Below are 24273 nucleotides of genomic sequence, written 5' to 3'. Positions count from 1 at the left end.
AGGATTTGTTTTTCAGACACACAAGGTCAACTAAGTTCTTTGACATTTTGCCAGATTTCCAGTGTCACAGTTTATTCAAGGGGACATAGTACGTTGGTGTCTGACAGAGGTTACCATCACTCCCTAGCTGCTTACTATAAAGTATACATCCTGTGAAAGCCATATATAGTTTTACTGATCAACATGTATATTTTGATGACTACATTTCTGTCAATAAAATCTTAATTTTAAAGGAATAATTTGCCTAGAGATATTCTTAGCTATAGTTTTCACATCTAAATGTAATGTTATGTTCTAATATCTTGCATATAAACAACAACAAATCTGATTGTAGTGTAAATAAAGATATTTAGGGGCATTTGGGAAACCTGGTAAGTGAAACAAGCATTATCAAACAGAAAACTCTAGACATTCTGACTTTACTGAATACATTTTGGTCTCAATTTACATAAATCACAGCACGAACAAACACAGAACCGTCAACACAGACACTGAGCGTTAATACCTTATCACCGTCCTCGCAGTTCATGACATTGGAGAAGGGAATCTCAGCCTTGAACATCTTCCTGCAGTGCATAAGCTGCACTAGTAAGTAGCACACAGTTTTGAACTTCATCTTTTTGGCGGGCTTTATATCCGAAAGAATCAATCCTGGGAATATCTGTCACCAGATAAGAAACGGGAACAAAGATTTAGTCATGATACCCTACACAGTTATATATATATTATGTAAGTGGATTGGACAGTACATGCACACACAAGCATGCAATCCTTTTAACAGCTCAATGAATTGTGTTAGAAAGTGGTTTAAATATATCCATAATGTGAGTAATAGTTTAAGGACTAATTTAGAGAGAGTGATTAAGATTAGGAATAGTTTCAAGACTTTGAGGAATTCTCATTTATAGTAAGAAATATATGTTTTGTTGTCCACACATCATAGGAGGTGTGTCCCAAAGCAGGAGTAATAAAAGGCACAATAGGAGAGTGATAGCAGGCTTCCTAATGCAGCTTAGTTAGGGCACATCTTTCTGTGAGCAATGCAGTCTAACCATCAACTGCATTAAGAGGATTAGCAAAGTGTCTACATAGCAAAGAAAAAAACACGCAACCGGGATATTACAGGTTCATAGAAGGACCTAAGTGACCTATGTTCAAGCTTATATTGCATACTATTAAACCTTATGCAATGAATAAGAGGAGAGGAGAGGAGAGGAGAGGAGAGGAGAGGAGAGGAGAGGAGAGAGGAGAGGAGAGGAGAGAGGAGAGGAGAGGAATACTAAACCAAGACTGAAATTCCCTCTCCAGTTGCTTGTGGCTGTTGAAGATGTGCATGTTTATGTGTATGCACTGACACACACACACACATATATCTCCGTTTGTAAGACTGTGCAGATTGGAGATGATAGATGCCACAGGCTTCTAGCTCCAGTCCAATTTATAACAGGCTGGAAGAGATGTCAGCTCAACCACAAATGTGTGAGAGCTCCATTATATAATACTATATTCTTTAGTCAACACTTTGTTTTTGTTTCATTGTTGTCTTGCATAGCGTTTAAGACAGGTCAAGATTAGCTTTCTTAATCTGGCCTACTAACTTATTAATTTATAGTCAAATGTTGATTAGCATACAGCTACAGCTTTGTCAAGGTCTACGCACTGTCTAGAAATAAAATGGTTCAACTAAGGCCAAGGCTTTATTGGAAGTGTAATTAAAAAAAATGCTATCATTTTTTTCTGCTAAAAGCTAAATTACAGGTGATTAATTCCTTAGCACAGAATTATAATACCATACCTTCCGTCGGTGAGATGGCACTATAAAGAAAGTTTCGATTTCATGTTTTTGGAGGAAGGCATTCCTTTCGTGACCGTTTCCAGGCTCCACTTCATAATCTCCATTTAGGCACTCCAGCGTAGATTTGGTTATGTGAACTTTCCTGAGGGACAGAGGTGGGACAGGATTATACACAACACTACTGACAGCCACTCTGATGCAGCAGTGAGGGGCATTCAACACAAACAGTTCCAAGCAGGTTATCTGCAGAGGAGGGTTGCTAGAGACTGTCAAAATAACTCTATTCAAAATTCCACAAAAACATTTTCTTAGCTTTCTAAGTCATTCTATTGTTATGCAAACATGTGACAGTTGTAGTTAAAGTTAGCATCCTTGTTTCCTCAGGAGTTTGCCTTTCCTCCTGATCTGTCTTAATCAATTAGAAGTATTTAAAAGCACTAGCATTAGGACAGACTTTGATACAGGACAATATTGAAATGATTCACACCTCACTGTACATTTCACATGCCATTTCCAGATCACAGAATTACTTTCCACAGCTATTGAGGCTTTATTTGATTTAAAATGTCAAATACTGACCCAGGTAGTCCTCCCGCCTCCATTACATTGGCTAGGGTAACATCATTGGACCAAACATCATATTGCCATTTTCTGAGGCCGAGTACTCCACAAAGCACCCGACCTGTATGCAGGCCCACGCGCATGTTGAGGTTGACTTCAGTGGCCTCAGCGACTGACCTGCAAGGGCAGAAGACATGAAGTGTTACAGAAAGGTTTTAAGGTCATATCTATATTTATACATAAATCCTTATGTATAATTAGACTGAACATACAAAGGAAGCATAGAAAAACACCCAAAATAACATTGGGACATTGATAATACATTACTGTACACAAGCACTGTACATTTTCTAAATCATACATATGCTAATAATACATATGTCTCTCAAACTAGATTTAATAGACATAAAATAATAGGAAACTGTGTTAGAGGATTGTCTCTTTCATAAGCTGTATCATTATAGATAATATGAAAAGGTTCTCAAGCAGTCTGCAAACCAACCTTATATGTTTTCAAGTTAAACCATCATAGGTTGGACCACTACTTTTATAATTGTATGTTTCTACACGAACCTTAAAGAAAATCATCAGTGTTGACAGTGTTGTCATAACGTCTTAATATTTAAAAATGTAAAAATGTTTATAGTCGTTAATTTGGGATTTATTTTCCACCCGATTATTGTATCTCTGTCCATTTTGATTTAATTAAATTCCTATTTTAATTTGTTTTCCTACCTCTTTGAAAATGTTCCAATCTTAAAATGCAATCCCATATCTTTATCATTATCTGTGGATGTACTTGAAAACAATCATATAATGCTTTGAACGTCAAAGAACAAAAGAGACTGCCAAGTTGAGCATTTCAATTTAATCAGTGTTTAAGAAAAACTTATTTCCAAGGAATCAAAGTTTCTGATTCAATCTGCGACTGCACCTTAATCACTAACTTTCTTTTAGTTGTCTTCCCCCCCCTTTGAAACCCTGCAGGGTATGCCAGAAAAACAAGCTCAATAAAAGAGCCTATTTTCTTTTTCCATTAAAGCCTTTCCTATTCTCAGCCAATTGAAGTTCTGCTCAGTCAGATGTTCAGTGTTAGAATTTGCTCACAGCACACATGGCCACTCAGGCTGCTTTCCTCCAAGAAATCTCTCAACATGGACTCAGTTAAACAGTGTGTTAAGGAAAGAATAAATATCAAAGGGCAGATTTCTACCACACCGATAGGAAATAAAGACAGAAAATAGTGGTTTCATGTGTTTAAACCCATCGAACCCTTTATAGTTGAACTAATATTAATACATGTTATACTGCTAAATAAAGAACTATAATATGATGACTCACGTTATGGTGTCAATCATGTCCAGACCCATCTCTACGCAGCAGTGGGCGTGGTCAGCCTTGGGTTGGGTCAGTCCTGACACGCAGTAGTAGCAATCCCCCAGGATCTTAATCCTGCGACAGTGGTTCTCCTGCCAATCAAAAAGGATATTGTGACTCCCTGCATTCCTCCAAGAGGGGTCAGTTACAGAACAGTTTTATCACCAGTGCTTTAACACCTACTATCTCTCTTGGGATCAAACCTTGTATCATCATGGTCAGATCAGTCAGGCATCATCATTTTTAGTTTAATCCTAGTAGCAGCAGTGGTTTCTGAGAGCAGTTAAAAAGTCTGACGTTTAATTACAGTTTATCCATTACACTGATTTATATCCATCATTGTATAATTTGCTGAAAGCATGATTGAGTTCATGGTGCAGGAGATAAGGCACTTCAAATCTATATTTATCATTTTACTTTCATTTGTAACTCACTTGTCAAAAAAATGTGTGTTTATAATATGTCATTCAGACAGATTTTAGGCAAATTACACTGATTAAAAGCTTTTTTTAGAATGAAGAATATGCAGCAGCAGGATAGAGCTAATTAATTATATCTTGTTAGTTTAAACAATTTAAAACAGAGTATACACTTTTTTCTCTGTGGTTCATTTCCTGAGAGCAGCACGTCCCTGTTTCTCAGTAAAGCAGTCGCCTAGGAAGTGTTGCCCATTTGAAAAGCTATTAATAGAAATAGCCTGTTGCACTTTGATTAATATATTGTTTTATGGCTGCAACAGCGCACACATAAATCTATGCCACTGTCAACACCTGCTGTGCAGTGCAAAAAGACCAAATGACAGAGAGAAAGTTACAGTTATAGAACCCATCTCATAGACTCTAGGTTTAAGAGAAATATATAAATAAATATAGGTACAAAATCTAAGAGACAACAGATAAGACAGTTCAACAACAACAGTTATACAACATATATGACCACATCACCACATGGACTGATACTTGTAAAGCATGTTCATTATTACATGCAAACTCTTGAGACTTAATCTCAAACCAACGCTAAAATGTTTCCCACAATGCAGTGCTAAATCAGATCAGTCTCACTTTAGGGAAAAAGGTGAGTCACTCTCTCAGTCTTTGGGGACAGTAAGGACTGGCATAAAAAGGCGGCTTACAAATATAATCCATTATTAGAGGATATGAGCAACAGACAGAGATTTCACCAGGGAGACCAGGTTACCGTGGACACCTTCTCATAACCCTTTATTGTTTCCATGGAGGTAATAGGATCGCTGGCCATGCATGTGGAGAGCACAAAGACTCATAATTATGCACAATGGTGGGCAGAAGACAAGACGCTCTATTTTTAACATGTTAGCCATGTGTGTTTCAGGGAAAAAAGGGAAACTATTTGTCCTGTGTAGCTTTACACGCTTTGGTCATGCTTAGTGATTAGAGGCATGGAGGCACATGTAAAATGCAGATCCTCTGTTGCAAACTGAAAATGCATCTGTTTTGCAGATGCACTTTGCTGCTGCTCCTTGGTACATTCTGGAGAAAAAAATAGAAGCATACAAATAATAACAATTTAGGCCTTGTATAATTCACCAGCACTTACAATGGTTTGACTTGCTTGAAGTGAATACTGTATATCTGTACTTTCCTCTTTGTCCCGAGTTTGAATCTCTATGGTTTTTGCACTTATTGTAGGTCGCTTTGGATAAAAGCTTTCCAAATGAAAGGAAATGTAATGTAAAATAAAAACTTAGAAAAGCGCTCAGAAACAGTCAAATATAGAGAGATGCATGTTGTATAGACTTTTGAGCTGCAATTATGTTCAAATATTGTCCTGATTTTCCTTAAATATACAGGTTTCTTATTTCATATGAACTAACACAATATTAATTATTTATTTACCACAATGGTATTAGTTATTTTAAGGTTTACCATTTCCATTATGTATCTTTAATTGCATGAAGTATCATTTCCTAAATATCTGTATTTACTCTTGCATATGTCCCTGGTTTGTTTATTGTACTGCTTTATTTCTTCATTCATTTCCTTTATGAAGATCAACAAAGTTCCATCTCTTATCTTTCCTTCATATACAAAATATCCAACCTACAGTCACTGTAATTATCTCAGTGATAAAACTACCAAAATATATCCTAGCTTCAAAGCTGTTGTTTTTCTGTAATTGAGCACTGAAAATACAGAGCTTTTGTTTTACTTGACTATTTTGAGAGTTACTTCACTCCATCATACTCATCCTCATACAAGACAGGTGCACAAAACAGACACTTTACTTGAAATGTTAAATGTCCTTTGAACTGAGTCTTGATCTATAAACTTGACACTAGACTGCTATCCTCTCCAGGTCCTTCCCATGTTCTATTAAAAACCCTACAGTGAGATATAGTTGGAGCTCCAGGAAGCGGGGGAAAGCCCTGGTACTTACAGAGTCTCTTACTCTGTACTTTTCCTCTGCTAATCTGCAATGTGAAAGGCTTAGGGGCTGATTCAGTCCTGCAGGCAGGATTACCAACGTCATGTGACTGAAGCATTATGGGAAATCTAGGTGGTCAAGATGGGTTTTGAGTGTTAGAGACAGGTAGAATTGACACCTAATCACACTTTTGTTTAAGAAGGAAAGACATTCTTAAAATGTTTTGGATAGTTTATGTGTTTTCGGTGAGGTCAGAATATATGGGAGCAACATTATCAAAAGTCTAGTGTGCTTATATTGCAGGGACCTTAAATACAACCAACCAAATGCTTTCAGTGATAGAAATTAGCAATCATTCAGCATACACAGACAAAGAGGGCGATACCAAAAGGGACACAGCGACAGGGATGGGTAATCCAGTAAATGATTATTAAAAAAAAAGACCAGCCAGCTGAGAGTAGCAGCAGTTCATTTCCTACAATTCCTCAAAGGAGACAGCAGTACACGCCACGCTCTGTCTTGTCAACACAGAGACAAAGATCAGTGCTCTGTACATATTATTGATGTGGCTAAAGATTAGGGCTTCCACTCCTGTAGCTCGGGGAGGTTGAATGGACACAGACAGACGTGTGATTGAAGCTGTATATCTTTGTACTGGCCCTTCTCTGACTGATTGAACAGGAAGATTTATAGCAGAGATTAAACACTTCTCTTAGCTCAAAGTATAACCAATCCCAGTATTTAATGCATTTTATATTAGGCCATTGCTTAGATTTGTCAAACATGTTCCAGCCTACCTTACAATTATTATATAATGTCCACATGTTATCGATAAAGGCAGACAATGATTCATTGCAAGGGCGAAATCTTTTTATAAACATTTCCCAGGCTCCACAGATTTGTCTGAATCTCCGCCTGCATGCCAGGAATTCACAGGATTTTTCCCTTTTAGTCACCCAGCTCTTTTATTGATTCGAATTAACATGCAATAATTTATGTGCGACAACAAATGAATAATATATTAACACTTCCTCCGCCCACCACAAACTGGTGGGTTGGAACGAGCAGGTGTTGTAGATCTGTTAAGTAAACATATTAATGTAGATATATTTAACAGATACAAAGATGAAGAATACAACAAAGAACCAATGTTCAGCAGTCCAAAAGTGTTGTATTTATAAAGATGGCACTGATTTTCAGAACACTTGGTTGGAATAGAAAACAAGAAGGACTTCTTGGTTTTCTTCAAATGATTAAAAGATGAAAGAAAAACTACTTAAAAATATTTGGGGTGCTGTTAACATATTTTGGGACCCCTCAGCAACGTCATTTGTGTAGTTTAATTGTAAAATACTTAATATTTTTGTCTGTAAGTAACCTTTCTCTTACACAATATTTAGGAACACCTTAAAAACACATTCATTTCTTGTCTTGGCCTCTGCCACTTCAAATTTGACCTTCCTTTTTTAAATCTGCCTCATGTGAGTTTGCCAACTTATAGAAGTGCACGTTTCTTTATGGTATGCTCACTGCAATGACAAACATCATCCTTCTATTTTTACTGAAACAGAAGCATTGTCCCTCTCTTACTGCTCAGATAAGATCCTAAAATGGATTGTTTGGCTTGGATTTATCTTGAGCCCACAGTGTTCAGCACACAGGCGTCAGAGGGAACTGCAGGACTTGACAGAGATCCTTGCACCTGCTCACGAGACAAACCCAAACAGGGTTCTTTGAGTCGTGTTTACACCCAGACTTTAGTTTCTGGCAGGCTGCTGTCACAGTGTGGGCAGTTAGCAGTCCTTGTGCCTAATTTAAGAATAATCCACATTTATTGGTATCCTTAGCAGTTGTATTTGTTATAATTTCTTGGCGTAGGATTTGCGTTATATAAACATGCAAATGTACTAAAATTCACATCTACAAAGAAGTTGGAACAGTTTTTAAAAGTTAACTTTTTGGAGAATGGGAACAGTACAAAAGTTGTGTTTCTTTCACTGTTTTTGTGAGCTCCCGAAGAAATCCCAATTGAAAATACACCATCTCAGTTTACTCTCAAGTTCTTTACACTTAAAGGTAGTAAGAATGGAGAAACCAGCTTGAGTAAGCTAGAATTTGAAAGTGCACAACCGAAAAAAATCTGCCCCTTTCTTACAGAGCCCCTCCTCCAACACACACGAACGCACACATGACCAATGAGGGCACGAGAAAAGTTTGTGCACGAGATGGAAGGCTGACAGGCAGGTAGGCCATCCAATTATCTGACCCGGGCCGGCTCAGATAATTGGTCTTGCTTTTTACAGCGCCACGGCTTCCACAGATGAAATATTTGTATATATTTATTGTCAAAGCATTTAATTTATTCATTGCTATCGGGATGTTAAGAGCATTTCATGGAATATAACAAAAAGTGTTTCTGAAGTGAATTACCTACCCTACCTTTAATTAAGTACTTCCAGTAAATGGTTTAAACAGGGATAAATACTTCTGATAACTATTTGTCAGATATGCTTGGGTGAATTGTTAAACAAAATAGTAGCACAGATTAAATAGACCCAGAATGCAAAAATGGCAATGTATTATGTAGCTTAAAAAATGTATTATGTAAACTTAAGCATGCATTCATTCCCTGCATATGTGATCCAGGATATTCTGTAAACCTTCACAGTCATATATGTGTGAGAGTGAGGGGAACTGTGACGTGTCGGGGATGAGGCAATCGATACATCATTGAGCCATCCTAAAAATGGAAACACAAGTGAGGAAGAGAGTGCAGAGGGTGTAGAGAACCACGGGGCTTAAAAGACACAGTGGAGGGAAGTAGGCTGCTGCATGTCAATCAAAAAGCTGAGAAACAAGGAGCGGAGGAGTCTTAAAGCTGTGATGCAGGGAGGTGTTGCGAGAGGAGAGAAAAGAGAGACAAGAATGAAAAGCTTTGTGAAACTCTGCCATGGAAACAGCGACGACACGCGCATACACACATGCAGACAGACACAAACGCACAGCCAGTCTAGAGTTATTAATGTTATATAGCTTCACAACCACCATAAATTAATAACAGAGTCCCCCTCGCTACAGAAGCTGTTGTTTTAGGTTTGGACCGACTGAAGGAAACCCAGCCAGGGAAAGGAAGTGTTTATAGGGTGAGAAGTTGGTGTGATAATTTACATTCTTGTTAGTCTTTTAAAAAACACATTTTATTAAAATAGTTTAAACTGACAGATGAAATGCTAAGACAGTGGAGTTTGGACCAAACCCAACAGTAAACTCAGTCCCTTCACACTTGTATGATTGTGTCTGCTCTGTATGCCAGACTGATTTTACTATTTCCCCAAAGACCAAGTTTGGGTAGTGATATCTTTTTAAAGCTTTCCCGAGCTTTTTTTCTTCGGTCTTAACAGTACAGTCGGCAGATTCTCAGCCTGGTGCTAAAAAGGTATAATCACTCCCAGCTTGTGTTCTTGTGGGTGGTGGGAATCAAACTGCAAATGCTGATGTAAGTGAGTGGGTTTCCTGTTAATTTTTTACTTAATATGGCATAGTCCAAAAATAAAGACTTTAGATTTTAATGTCTCATGTTAATTTGTTGCCATTTGCACTGAGTTTCTAAGCTCAGGGAAGGCTTATCCTTCTAAATATCTTAGCAGGTGTTATCAACATGGGTATTGAAACCAATAGCTTCTGTAGGAACAATGAGAAGATTAAGGGCCCGTTTACATGGATACGGTTCGGGTTGTATCTGCTACTTTTCTCTTTCGCATAGCCCGTTCGTTCACACGAGGCCGTAACGGAACAGCGGAAACGGACCCCTCAAACGATAACGGGTCCCAAGGTGGATAGATCTGCGGACGGAACGCTCTGGGGGGCCAAACGGCTCCGTGTGTACGTCCTATTCGATAATTTTCCTGATAACGATGAAGCCATAGCCCCGCCTCTCTGCTCACTGCTGTAACATGGTCAGTAGCTACTGTCAGTACTGCTACTGCTACTGACCATGCTACAGATGTTAGTGCAAAATCTACAGCTCCTCTACCACAACCATCAGCAACAAGTGGACATGGAGAACTACATGAACTACATGAACTACATGTTGCTAAATCCACCACAGAGAATAAACAGAAGGGCAACCATGCTCGGGGGTCTTCTTCGCTGCTTTTGGTGTATTGGTGGCGGAAGTACAGTGCCACTTACAGGCCCGGCATATATACTACAGCGTCTCCAGCGGGTCGAGCGGTCTCGTGTGAACGGACACGTTTATTGAGCGGATTGCGTGTGAACGCAAGACCTTTTTGATATCGAATTCGGTTTATTTTCGTTTGCGTTCCCGTGTAAATGGGGCCCAAAGCTCTCCTTTCAAATCCTTCCATATTGATTTTTGCATCAATTTGGGATTGCGATATATTTTGGACTTGTTTTTGGCTGGCTCTTACTCCTTGCAACCAAGTTTGAAATCCAAACTGGACCACTGACCCAAGGCTTTTTGCTTTATTTCAGTAATTTATAACAAAAATATGACATGCACATACTACTGGCATAGTCACAGAGAGAAAAATCACATAGTGTTTTTTAGCAAAAGCAGGCAGCTCTAAAAGTTCTAAAAGAAAACGCTTAATGCTACCAGAGCAGCACCAAACAGCAGCCAGGCTAGGTTACTGAATGGCTGGAGCACACAGTAGATCATTTAGAAGCCATATGCTTCCCTCAGGGGGTAAAGACCAAAATAGAGCTTTTATTTGCCAGGGGGCCAAACACCAGACTCTTAATAAATGCTAATGTTGCTACATGTCTGCTGGATGTGTAAATAGGCAACTGTTGCTAACACATACGTATAGACTTTATAGGAAGATACAATGCAAAGTTATTTGTTTAACTGCTTGTTCTCAGCTTCATAGAATAGACTGAGAATATACTGTAGGTGGAGGAGAAAAATCGCAAGTGTTCACATGAAATTGCAATGTTTAAAAATACCTAAGTTCAAAAGTGGCTAACTGTTTCTAATGCTCAAACACAAAAGGTCTATTTTTATCATATGCCTAAGATCAAGTGTGAAAGTGATTATGAGTCATATTCAAGAACTGGTATGTGTCTGTTAGCTAACTGAGGTGATAAGGTGTATCTTCATTTATGTAAAAACATTGTCTGAGTGCCTTCAGGAGAGAGAAAGAGAGAGGAGAGAGAGAGGTGAGAAGACTTAGTCGACTATAACAGCACTTTAGGAGTACACTGCGTTCCTGGCCATCTTCCCATGCAGCTTGACAAGTCCAAAGAGTGGACAGGTGGTGTGGGGATGGTGCTGGAATGGTATTATGAGATGATGCCCAGTGGCCATGTGGCATCGCCCGCTCTTCGTATGGAACGAGAGGAGTCTGTGTGCCGACAGTGACCACAGCTATGCCTATGAGTCACTGGCAATGCCACTTCCTGCCAAAGTGGATCAGAATGAGTGGGGCTTTGGGTCAGGGCAAGGATGGAGCATTTGATAACAAGTTCCATGGCTGGGGACAGCTTTTCATGGTAACACAAAGCTCAGAGTAGGTAGCAGCCAAGTGGAGATCAGACCAATCTACTGAGTTTTGACCCAAAGAATGAAAATAAATCACCACGGCAATAGAATTGACATAGCTCAAGAATGCATTTCTTCTAGCTAAACTAGAAGATACAAAATGTGATTTTGAAGCTTAATGAATTGTAGCATCTGTGAAACATTAAATCTATCAACTGGTTCACGTGACTTGACTTATAACTGAGAGTTTGCCTGTGTGCTTCTGTGTGTGTGCTTCTCTGTGTGTGTGTGTGCGTGTGTGTGTGTGTGTGTGTGTGTGTGTGTGTGTGTGTGTGTGTGTGTGTGTGTGTGTGTGCTTCTCTGTGTGTCTGTGTGTGTGTGTGTGTGTGTGTGTGTGTGTGTGTGTGTGTGTGCTTCTCTGTGTGTCTGTGTGTGTGTGTGTGTGCGTGCGTGCGTGCGTGCGTGCGTGCGTGCGTGCGTGCGTGCGTGTGTGTGTGTGTGTGTGCTTCTCTGTGTGTCTGTGTGTGTGTGTGTGTGTGTGTGTGTGTGTGTGTGTGTGTGTGTGTGTGTGTGTGTGTGTGTGTGTGTGTGTGTGTGTGTGTGTGTGTGTGTGTGTGTGTGTGTGTGTGTGTGTGTGTGTGTGTGTGTGTGTGTGTGTGTGTGCGTGTGTTGTTATGCATGGAATCATCTTCTTTAAGGTAATAGCATCTTGGGGGAAAATGTTTCAATTGCAAAAAAGACAGATTGCCGACATGGAAAAAAAAAGAGCTAGGTAGAGTCACTGATACAGAACTAATTGGAAAGGCAATGACATTTATTTGACAGAAATAAGTCGAGTGAGAGACACTCTCTTTTTAGTTGCTTCTAATTTTGTGCATGTCAACAAACAGGTTAAAAATAGAAGCTCCCAACATGGCCAAGTAAAACCTTCTATGAAAGCAAAAAAGGGTTAGTTGTAATCCCGTGGATTAATGGATTTCACGAAGGCATGTGCCTAGTGTAAATTATAGAGGCCAGATTACATGTAGATATAGCAGCAGCGGGGTGATCTGCAGGGGCTCAGGGGCTCAATCTTCTCACCAACAAAAACACTATGTGTCGGAGATTGAGCAATATCATACCTCTTTTGAGCATGTGCTTTTATTTTGATCAGCATATTATGAATAAAAGCATTTCAAGGTACCTGTGGTGCTTTGATTGAAAGATTTTGTAACACCAGCACTGCCAGCGTCACATTTGAAAGAGACTAGATTAACGGCAGCCGTCAAATTCACAGCAAAAGTTGAGCGGATTTTCAGCACTGAAATCACAAAGAGTGATATATTGACAGATGGGAGAGCTGAAATCTTTTCTACATGCGAACCCAGGGAGATTGGGACAAGTACAACTTCATTCAGTTCATTCACACAACCAGAGTTTAGCCCTAGCTAAATCTGGCATAGATTAAAGAGGTCTGTCAACTCTTCTTTAAACGAAGCACTGGATAATCATATTAAGCATCATATGGGACATCTAAGATGGTGGCATGTGCTAGGAGAGGAACACACACACACAATGCCATACATTTACATTGTGTTAAAGTTTGGCTTTAAAAGAAGGAGCAATAAAAGAAAGAAAAACATATCTGCTTTTTATGCAAACAGGGACTGTGTGTTCAAGGAAGGGAAACAGACTCACCGTGGCGAGCTCATCAAATTTTCCAAACAGCTCATTTAGCAGTTTAACCAGTTCCTGCGCTGTGCACTGAGAGGCCAGGCTGGTGAAACCCACTATATCTGCAAACAGGATGCTGTGACGGAGAGAGAAAAAAAAAATCGTTTCAGTCAATGCAGGTTATTTATAGCAGCGTCTATAAAGGGAAAAAAAGATTATTGGATGCCTCATCAGATTAGCTCTCAGGAATGTATTTAAAATGATGTTTAAAAAGTCTAAGCTAAAGTAAATTTGAACATTCTCTTTGCATAATGTTTTAACATAACACATTCAATGTAATGATCTGCAGCAGCAAAAAGAGAGAGAGAGAAAGACAGTGTGCAGAGACTGGCAGTGCAGTCAGGCAGAGCGACTTAAAAATAGAAGCGAGAGCATTCTCATGGGAATCAAGGTGGAGACATGTCCTGTAAGGAGCTGATGAACAGCCATATATTGCAAATATCAAGGCCTCTCCCCCCCCTCTCCAGGTCAACTTGTACTCCCTTTTGATTGTTAGTACACAATACTGAGAGAGCTTGATGTTAAAATCAAGAAGAAATGTTAATAAGAATTTGCTTTTCTGCAGTGATACCACCTCCTACATTAATATTCTCCAGTTGGCTCCACATTGTTGGTAACGACGGAAGATGCTGTAATACAATTGGTCTAATATATGTGTAGGTGGGCACTAAACATAGTTCCTAATATCTCTACAGTCACACAAGCAGTTAACCAGCTGGGAGACTAATGTTGTTTTAGCCGCCTCTTTTGCTGTTAGTCCCATCTGTGATTTAAACGCTCCATATGGGACTCAGTGACTCTGCATGTAAGTGACACTGTCATCAGTCCAAACACAGATCAGTATACTGAGTGTTGAGGTTATCTCACGTCTTGTATCAACATTTGTGGACTACAGGGCAACGCTGGCCATCAGGTGTCAGTTAAACCCTGCCATGGGGAACGCAACCTCACCAGAGGCCTGAAGCTAGATGCTATTTTCTGAAAAAATCTAATGGTTTCATCCTTTTTTTTAAAATGGAAAAAGATCCACCTTAATTGCATTTTAACTTATAATTCCTTATGAGTGTTTTCATTTCAAATTTCAGGTTTCAAGTTCGGCAGAGGTTATTTTCACTGTTTTTATATATTTTTTTGTTTTGTGCATTTATTAATCATGTTTCATTCAAACTTGACGACAGGTCCCGGAAGGAAAAGGTTACTTTTGTTGAAAACTCTAGTGTCTTAAAAGGGTTCACCAGCCTTTGAGGAACTAATCACTATCTATCTGCGTCAGAGAAGAGCAGGAACTTTAAGGTTTTGCCCAGAGTGTTGGGTGGCAGTGGAGGGTGTGAAGAGGGTTAGTCATCAAACTCTGTCCTGTCCAACTCACATGTCTGCGACTCTCACACTGACGGCAGACTGTAGCCTGCATGTGGGCTGGTGTTTTCACAATGTGACAGAGTGCAGATATCTCTAAAGGGGGGCTGCTAAATGTCATTTTGTGGTCTCACAGATGTCACCCTAAAGATGCTGAATACATTTCTGTGTATGAATGTTTCAATTGGCCAGTAGCTTTGGCTTACACATATATAAATCATTAAAGTGTAGACATTTAAAATAACTTCAAAAATGTGTAATTTCAGTGGACAAAATAGCATACGGATGCAGTCAAAGCATCTTTAAAGGTGGGGTAGGTAAGTTTGAGAAACCGGCTCGAGATACACTTTTTGTTATATTCCATGGAATGCTCTTAACATCCCGATAGCAATGAATATCTTAAGTGCTTTGACAAAAAATCCATAAAGAAATGTCATCTGTGGAAGCCGTAATACTGTAAACAGCACGACCAATCATTTTAGCCGGCCCGGCTAAAATAACTGGATGGCCTACCTGCCTGTCAGCTTTCCATCTGTGCACAAACTTATCTCGTGCCCTCATTGGTCATGTGCGCGTTCGTGTGTGTTGGAGGAGGGGCTCTGTAAGGAAGTGGCAGATTTCTTCCGGCTGTGTATTTTCAAATTCTAGTGCACTCGAGCTGGTTTCTCCAAAATTACCTACCCCACCTTTAATGTGTGGATTGAATTACCCAAAACATGCCCTAACAAACATACACATTTTTTGCAAACTGTCTGGAATAGGCCATTTTAAAAGCTCAACAGCTGATTATAATTTTGACACAAATGTCATTAGCCTTCTGTCATTCTCTTCAAAGATCTACAATTTAAAATCAGGCAAGCTGTAAAAAATTATAATTGTTTCACTGTCCCACATGCAGTAATCAATTCAAAGACCACCAGTTGCTAGAAAAGAGGAATGAATCACAACTCATTTACAGTGTGTCTCTTGCTATTAAAAGTAGAGGATCAACTTTGCTTGCAAGGAACAATGGTAATGATTTCAGGGCTCTGCTTTTAAAAATAGCACAGTAGCGCTACAACGTCTGCCTGGAGTTGCTTACAGTGCATCTCTCTCTGTAATGTAATGATATTACACTGACAAGATAGTGGCCGTCCACACATATTTTAGGATGTTCCCTAGTGTGATGGCTAACAGACTTCTGCAAAGTGAAAATATGTTTTCGGAGTGGACATCTGAGGTAGCAGACTGGGGCGTTTTCATGATGAATGTATGCCTCATATTCAAATGCTCTTTTGTAAGACAGTGTTGTATAAATTGTCTTTCCACATTTTCTTTCCACAATTCCTGAAAAGGAATAAACACCACTTAAACCACTAACATCATTGGAGCCCTACTACAGGCTACAACTGCTTTGTAGTAGTTATGTTTAGCTGTGTTCACCTCATTTGAACCACATGCATGCCATTGTCTCCACTTTAATGTGAAGCATGGGGCATGTGTTCCTCTCAAAGTTCAGGTCAGATTTCTCTGTCCCAGGTTTACGAAGATGCTTTGTAAACACTGTACAACATTAGAAAAAAGCTTGCAATGCGCATGTTATTCCGGTCAAGACGCTGGTAAATTCTAAATAAGCTATACATGTTATGTTAGTAACTGCATGTTCAGCTTTGAAATGTGTATGATTAATTACCTTACCAAAATGACAACTACTTAGCAACTTGTCCAACTCAGCACATCATAAAAGTACAACAATACAGGCATGTCCATTAAACAGGACAGCACTGGAGCTTACTTTGTAATTAATAACCTTGTCCATGTGTTGGAGGACAGGCAAACTAAATCATAAAGACAGATGTGGATGTTGGGTAAGTGCTGAACACGCAGGTAATAACACAAACATCTGGGGCTTAATTTTTAACTGCAAACGATACATTTAATATCCGCCTGCATAGTTTTTTTATTTAATCTGTATTTAAACGTCCTTGTTCACAATGTAAACATACAAATTTGAAGTGTTGCCAGAGTTATTTGACATAGAATCTGCAGATACATCAAGCAACATTTTATTGAGTAATGTCACATCTCAAAGGTACTCTTTTTTCACGAGTAAGATCACTGAGAAGCACAGCAATTGAGACTGAAGCCTCTTAATCCGGTTTTGTAAGTCCAGCTATAAATTAGTCTGTAAAGCGATTACCTACACCCAATCTACTGTACTGTACTGTTCCACGGTCAAGGTCAAAACCTCTTGCCAATTTATATTTCTGGCTCAGAAAACTCTATCCACAGCAGTTAAAGCACCACAATTCAAATGATTAAACAAGGTTTTACACACAGATATTTGCGTGTGCTAACTGCTACTTGTCTCATAATATTGTCTAAGTCGAACTCCCTGATCCATTATTTCCTCTCCAATGGCACATATTTGCAGAGAGTTATTTCCTCAATGATCTCCTATTTCCCTCTGTGGGAAGCATTACTGTAGCTATTTTGGCATATGTGATTTCAATTTAATCATGTAGCAGAAACACAGGCCAACACAAGGGTTAACTTTGGATAGGCCCCTCTGGAGCTACAGTGTGTGGGCAATGTATGTGCTGACTTCGAGCCAATAAGGTAGCTAACAAAGACCAGCGTGAAGATGCTTACAATACATTTTAGAAGGATTAAATAAAACTTGTTTTTTACATTGCAAGTGAGCTTCTAAAAACATTACAAGAAACCATGTTAGTAGTAACAGACTAATTATTCTAATAATTATTTAACGGAAATGTAAGTAATGTAAAAAGGAAAGCCCTTAGAAGATTTATAATTGATATATCAACTGGGTAAAATGACATCATTAGTGTAAGGGACTGCCCATATATCTATATTGTTGTCGTATATGTGGGCGTGGAATGAAATATGACAAAAAAAAATGCTTGCAAATTCAACGAGTGGTAAAGATCAATATTGTGCTGAAGTGGGTGCTAAGTTATATAGTGGTGATAAGCCTGAAAGAAAGATGGGATATTAAACAGTGCCTGCTCATAATTTATCATTATTTTTATGTGATAAATCATATTAGTAATACAAATGCAATTTGTTAAATGTGACTTGATTAACCAAGAAACAGTTTAGAGGTGATTACTGGAGGTTTATTCCTATACAGTCAGCACTTTTGTTTTCAGCTCAAGATTATTTGTAATATGTATTATTTAATCAGTTACTATATTATAAGCCATTACAATAATTACAATAAATGGGGCTCTAATACCCTACATATCTTGTTAAATAAACTTCAGGTTTGTTTCTTTGGAGGCCTATTCTTTTTTCCGTGAGCGATTACTACAATATCCCCGTGGCTGGATTTTAATCAGATCAAACGCTGCCCACAGTCTCCGAACATAATGAAGAAAACTTGGGAGTACATTGAGCACGCTGTTTACTTCTTAATTACAGTAGCCCAAATCACATAAATCATGTCCACATCCAGTTTAGATCACTCTCAAAGGGTGGCGCTATCTGAAGGAGTTGCAGGCACAAAAGCAATCAGCAGAGCTCCACTGAGATGGGTCCATATTTAACCACTGCGCGCACATACAGTGTTATGCAACAAGAATTTAGTCTCCATTGCATTTAATCCCCTGTAGCAACTTAATCCTGGGGCTAAGCAAACTCTCCTCCTCAAGCGTCCCTGCTGCTCTGAGCACACACAGAAAAGGAGGACGAGCAGATAAGAAAAGGAAACAAGGGAATGTGGGAGCAGAATAAAGAAGATTTAAGAATACAGTAGGAAATGCAGATTAAGATACATGATTAAAAGGAGAATTTAAAAAACTGACTTATAAATAGCAGACAATGTCGTGTTAAACATGCTGTTTACATCTCTTAACATGTTTACCCTCGACAGAGGGTTTAAAGGTCAAGCAGAGCCAAGCTGCAGGATTCTGGAGGAAGAATTACTAACAAATACTAACAAATACTGACAGGTGCGATTCTACTGAATAATGGCATTCTTCTAAAAAAGTTGTGGATGATATAAGTTCTTTATAATACTTGAACAGCAGGACTTTAATCAAACATATTACCATGGTTATTTTACTATTTTATCTTTTGTAAAGGATCTAAATAGTGCTTTCCATTACTGTATGTTATATAAAGCAGCCCAATGAAGACCAAAGTAAACAAACAACACTAAGTAAATTAAATCAGCTTGAACTCTTAAGGGCCCCCCATTAACATATTTCAGACAAATTGAGAAACAGCTGGTTTATTTGCTGGCTTGATTAAAAATGGTTGCTAAAGAGGAAAGATTATCAATGTTATGATGGTGTCAGAATTGTTTTGACACAGCATATAAACTAATGTCTTGTGAAAAAGGAATTACTGTAACTTCTCAAGAGAGTCTGAAGAGACTAACTGATGTGAGATTATTGAAAGCTAGTTTCTGAAGACTTCTTTGATAGTTATTGAGTTTAGAAGTTCAAAAGTCATCACCCTGTAGTGAAAAGTAATGATCTTAGGACAGACATTATCGCTCTCATACTGCTGGGATCTTGGAAGCTGTGCAGGATATTGCATAAGTGCCAGAGGAATTCCCTCTTCACTGAGCATTGATTAATCTGCCTTTCTCTAGTGCCTGACTCCAAAAAGCTATTTGCCCTATGATGGCCCAGAAGTTGGCAAATGCACTACCAAATTATCCTTAGCACAGATTTGGGTAAATTCCGTGTTGTCCCTATAGTTGCTACAACATGTGAATAACTATACTAATCAAAATGGAAAGCGCATTGTATTTCGATTCAGTGTTATCAAGACTGACAATAAACAAGTGAGTCGGGGACTAACCATTGATAATCAATGTGAAGTATTACATATTTCAGCTTGCAGCCTGGAGCCATTTTAAGGAAACTGTTGGGTCAGATCACTCAAAAAGGCGTAGCCCTGGATGTTCTTTCCAAGGTATGGACGAGTTATTCAGAGCCTATTTGCCCGCTCCATAACTCACAGAGACAGCGTTTATTCCATTCTCATGGGTCGTTCGCCAATGAGGAAAATATTGTATCTCCAGGTACCACTGTTAAAAGTATTAGTATTAATTAAGTCAATTCAAGAGGGATTTAAATATCACTGGGATTGGTCTACAGCTGTGTTGTGAGGATGTGAGGATCCTACCTGACATTGTCATGGCGCTGGATGTAGATTTTGTGAAAGATCCTTTCTGGGGGCTTCAGGAAATCCTCTTTCATCTCCATAGCTACGTTCCTGGGCAACAGACTCATTAGCAGGCGCTCCTGTGTGTGTATGTGTGCGTGTGCGTGTGTGTGTGTGTGAGAGAGAGAGAGTGAGAGAAAGAGAGGGAGGGAGGGAGAAAGATAAAGTTACTTTAAATTTACATTTATATAGTCAAACAAAGCAAAGTTATCATAGGACAAAGTGTTAGTGGTGATAAGAAATGTGCTAGACCAAAAAGGCATGAGACCCAGCAGAAATGAATAATGTGTTGAAATGACTCACCGCACGAGAAAGAGCGAGAGAGAGGGGGAATAACGCAGGAGAAAATAATTCTAGACACATATCTAATTTTACCCATAGTTTCAGCAGAGCACAGGTGACTGTACCTGCTTCTCGTTCTCATCCTCCATGCGGAGCCTCTCTTCGATGCAGCCGCGTGCCTGCAGGAAGGCCTTCCTCTGGGCTCGCTCTGTCAGGATGCGCACAAACAGCCCTGACAGGTTGACACTGGTGAACAGCACTGTGTTGGCAACCAACTGCAAACAGAAGAAAAATATGTAGCAGGATTAACACTCAAACATATGTTTGGGTGTGTAACTTTTTGGGTGTGTTCATGTATTGTATATACTCAAATTAAGCATGTCATTTGATTGCTATTCAAATGCACATATATTCACACGTTCATATATGTACAGTTGTATTTGTGAATGTATTTTCCTAATTATAAGGTCCTGAAACTGGGCATTAGGTACCACAAGTGGGCCTTCGAGAGGATAAACTAGAATACAACTAGACATCTCAATTCCCCATGTTTGCGCTTTTAAGTAATGCATCATTAAGATTTTGTTTCTTTAAAGATTTTTCTAGATTTGCTTTAGTTTGTTCTTTTCCTATTTATTGTGTGTGTATCTGTTGAGCTGGGTGACAGGCATGCAATTTTCCTTACAGGGTTACTTAATGTTGTATGAATAATACACTAATTATCAACTATTACCTTTGAGTGCACAGTGTTTGTGACATCTGCCATAAGAGAGATGTGTGGTGGGGGGCCTAATATTTCTCTATTTTGGAGTCTGTGACATTAAAGTGTTTGAGAAGCCTTGCTGTGGTTCATCCATCACAACAGATGCACAGCAGCATGACTGCTTCAACCTTGTGCAGGACACAATGAAAAGAGAGTTTTTTTCTACTTGATTGAGGTTGGTTGGCTATGACTTTGTAAACAAACCAAACACAGTACTATATCCACATCACTAGCAAGCTGTTATCCAAGGCAGGGATTATACTTTCGTAAGAATAAAAGGAATTCATTTCCTTCATATCTTTGGTCATTCATCACAAGGGTTTTCTACAGCTTGAGCACATGATGAAGCATATTTGACCACAAGAAAAATCTATGACTAGGGACTGAGTCAGTTAACTTATTAAAACAAATGTTGAACAACATAAATAGACTGTCAAAACTTCGGATGATATATACAGAAACTCAATATAACAACTTGCATTGCCACAGACAGGCATATTTTCCAATCCAATTAATAATGGATTGCTTTGAAAAGGGAGTTATTGGCAGCAGCAGTCTGTCTTTGTGCTTGGCATCAATGCTGGCAAGCACCAGCATGTTCAAATTATTCTCAAGTTACTTGACAGCCTTGAGTTGGTAAATTTGGACATCTGAGATGAGGGGTGCAAAACACTGTGGTGATAACCAAAATGTGCCTTTCAGAGGGAAATAACTGACTTCATTAAACTGTACTCATCTCTGGAGCTATGTCACCCATTCAATGTCAGTAAGAGAGCTCCATAGTTTTACGCAGTGAGGAAACTTTACATTGGCTCTTATTATTTAAATTGTGTGTCAAAGTGACACATGTGTACCTGGAGCATTGCATTGAAAAAGCTTTCATTTTATGTGCATGTTAGAATCCATAATGTTAATGGGCAGCGGAATAAAAGACAAACTGGGACTTGTTACTTTAAATATAGCAGTCACTATAGTATTGTGAATGCGATTGATAGATCTAGATGTTCAGTGTTGTTGTTTTCTGCTTGTCTAATCAAAGTTTTATACGCAAGATTGTAAATGAATGCCATATACCATTGTATTACTCCGAACTCTAGGAATGTTCCTGTTCTTGGCAGAGAGAATTTAGATGTCAGCAAAACTCACAGCTGAGGCAAAGGAAATAGTAATAACCTATTTTTCAAGAAATATCCCTCACTAGCTTCGGTGATAAGACATTTCACATATAGACTGAGCCATGAGAGCAGACGGTAATGTCTGCTGAGAGCCTGGGACCTATGTTGGCCGTTGGTGTGAGCCTGGGCCGTGTGGGGTCATGCCACACAGCTCATCTCTAAGCTTAATGGATTAGCTATCTCTGGTAGTACATCTAACACTGTCCTTCACATGGCAATGCAGGTAACTCAAAGCCTACATACAGGAAAACAATCTCCTCTGTAAATACGCTGTCATCAGCCGAGGGTGTGATGAACTGATCAAATCGCCATTTCATTTCCACAAAATGCACAATCTTTTGACTGATGGGACATATCCTCTTTCCTCACACATGATGACAGTGAGAATTGCGAGTGTGTATGTTTTTGTGAAATAGGTACATATATATATATATATATATATATATATATATATATATATATATATATATATATATACACAGAGTGGTGTACCAATTTCTATTTTTGCTCAGGAAAGACATGAATGACTTTGCCCTCTTTTCCATAACTGAAGCATACAGTGTGGTTAAAGTGTGTTGTGTGTGTATGTGTGTGTGGGCAACTCTGTTTGCCCTACTTCTGGTGCTGGCAGGATGTCACTCTGGTTCCTGATTCCCAGCCAGGAAACCACACCCTGGGGAAACAGTCGGCATGCAGACTAACTTTGTTTGTTCATTTTAGGGACCTACAGGTATACATCAGGTATACTATAGCTATACCGTAGTTTATTATTACAGAATCTCTGTAGACATCTGAACTTATTTAAAAGTGTGATATTGCAGTATCTAAGGAGGACGAAAATAGTTAATCAAGCAGAAAGGTGCTCAATATCACTTTATTTTTCACCAGACTTTAAGGTCACATTTATCGCCTCAAATTCTTCTTCATGGTTCATAACTCTACCTGATCTATTGGCAGGGTTGACACCAGCTAGCAATTATTTTGTATACAATATACACGTTTGTTTAATTTGATCAATGCCTAAGCAAATGCATCAAGTCTAAGGGAACTGTCCTAGGTGCTGAAATGAAGTCTTAATAATGTTTTACTGCATGGGCCTACATTATACCTAGTATGATATTTAATGTACGACGCAAAATTAAATACTATAATAGGCCTATTGGTTGTAACAATACAACACACAAACAATAAAAGGCACCGTAGTTAGTGTGCAGAACATACGTACCGTCCTCCATAGTTTCTGTGTTTTCGCTGTGACAGAAGTGGCAGTCACAATCAAATGGGAGACGGAGACCATTATTCCAAACACAACCGCCAACAGTGTCCGCACAGGAAGGAGCGCATAGGCGACGAAGGTGACCAGGATGAGCTGCCACACGCCTTGCTCGGGGGACGTGGGGGGCTCCATCCCCATCGCGCCCAGCGAGAAGGGACAGCAGAGAAAGGAGAAAGTGAAGCCGAAGAGCAATGCCAGGTTGACGATCTGTTGGAGCTGAGTCACTTGCAGGTACTTGACATTAGTTACGATGAACAGGGAGACGAAGATGACACAGTGTACTGGATGGGACCCCTTGGAGATGGTGAGGCTGGGGCCGGACAGCAACTCCACTAAGGCCAGTGTCGACGACATGAAGATGAGCACGGCCAGGGCTTTGAGAGCGGACGTCTGCTCCAGCTTCAGGTTGTAGTTTTGGAACAGGGACTCGAGCTCCTTGCAGTCGAACTCGTCCTCACACGCGATGGTGGTCAAAGGGATGCCCGTTGGACAGTGACTTCTCTTCCGCCTGGTTTTGACTTTCTGAAACGGTATTTCCTCCATGTCAGTGCCATTCATAAACTGAATACCTGCTCTCGGCTTAGGTCAAACGGAGCACCGGATCCCTCCTCCAACACAGACCGGAGCCAACAGGGAAAAGACGCGCGCTGCACAGCGGGCTATAGAGGCTAGAGAGTCCCAGATATCCGGAGACTGGCCGGTGGTCACACACGCGCTCCACTCTATCCACAGGTTGAATCGTGTTGTTCGGAGAGATCAGCTAACACAGAAACCTTCATGTCCCGGCTTTATTTCAACGCGATCTGAAAAAAAAGACCTATCAATTTTTTTTAGCATTCGTTTGAGCGCTACATGAGGAGCAGCGCACACGACGTCTAGTTCAGATGGTAA

The 24273-nt window shown here is 39.5% G+C and overlaps 1 protein-coding gene across 4 annotated transcripts in view; it reads right to left on the bottom strand.

Annotated features, from left to right (window-relative positions):
• Positions 1 to 24273, bottom strand: part of LOC117489047 (adenylate cyclase type 1-like) — a 32453-nt gene extending 8180 nt beyond the window's left edge. For all 4 annotated transcript variants that reach the window (XR_004556563.1, XR_004556564.1, XM_034138281.1 and 1 more), the window contains exons 1-8: positions 23332 to 24273; positions 20294 to 20443; positions 19848 to 19966; positions 13317 to 13428; positions 3698 to 3825; positions 2375 to 2533; positions 1796 to 1937; positions 506 to 661 (exon numbers count right to left, since the gene is read on the bottom strand). Coding sequence is in view for 2 of the 4 variants with exons in the window: in XM_034138281.1 (XP_033994172.1) it covers positions 506 to 661; positions 1796 to 1937; positions 2375 to 2533; positions 3698 to 3825; positions 13317 to 13428; positions 19848 to 19966; positions 20294 to 20443; positions 23332 to 23940 (1575 nt within the window). In the remaining 2 variants the exon portion in view is untranslated. The remainder of the gene's footprint in view (positions 1 to 505; positions 662 to 1795; positions 1938 to 2374; positions 2534 to 3697; positions 3826 to 13316; positions 13429 to 19847; positions 19967 to 20293; positions 20444 to 23331) is intronic.

The sequence above is a fragment of the Trematomus bernacchii genome, unplaced genomic scaffold, assembly GCF_902827165.1.
Source record: "Trematomus bernacchii unplaced genomic scaffold, fTreBer1.1, whole genome shotgun sequence".
Classification (NCBI taxonomy): Eukaryota; Metazoa; Chordata; class Actinopteri; order Perciformes; family Nototheniidae; genus Trematomus; species Trematomus bernacchii.
Note: the sequence above shows the minus strand (reverse complement) of the source record. Positions and strands in the feature narration are given on the sequence as shown.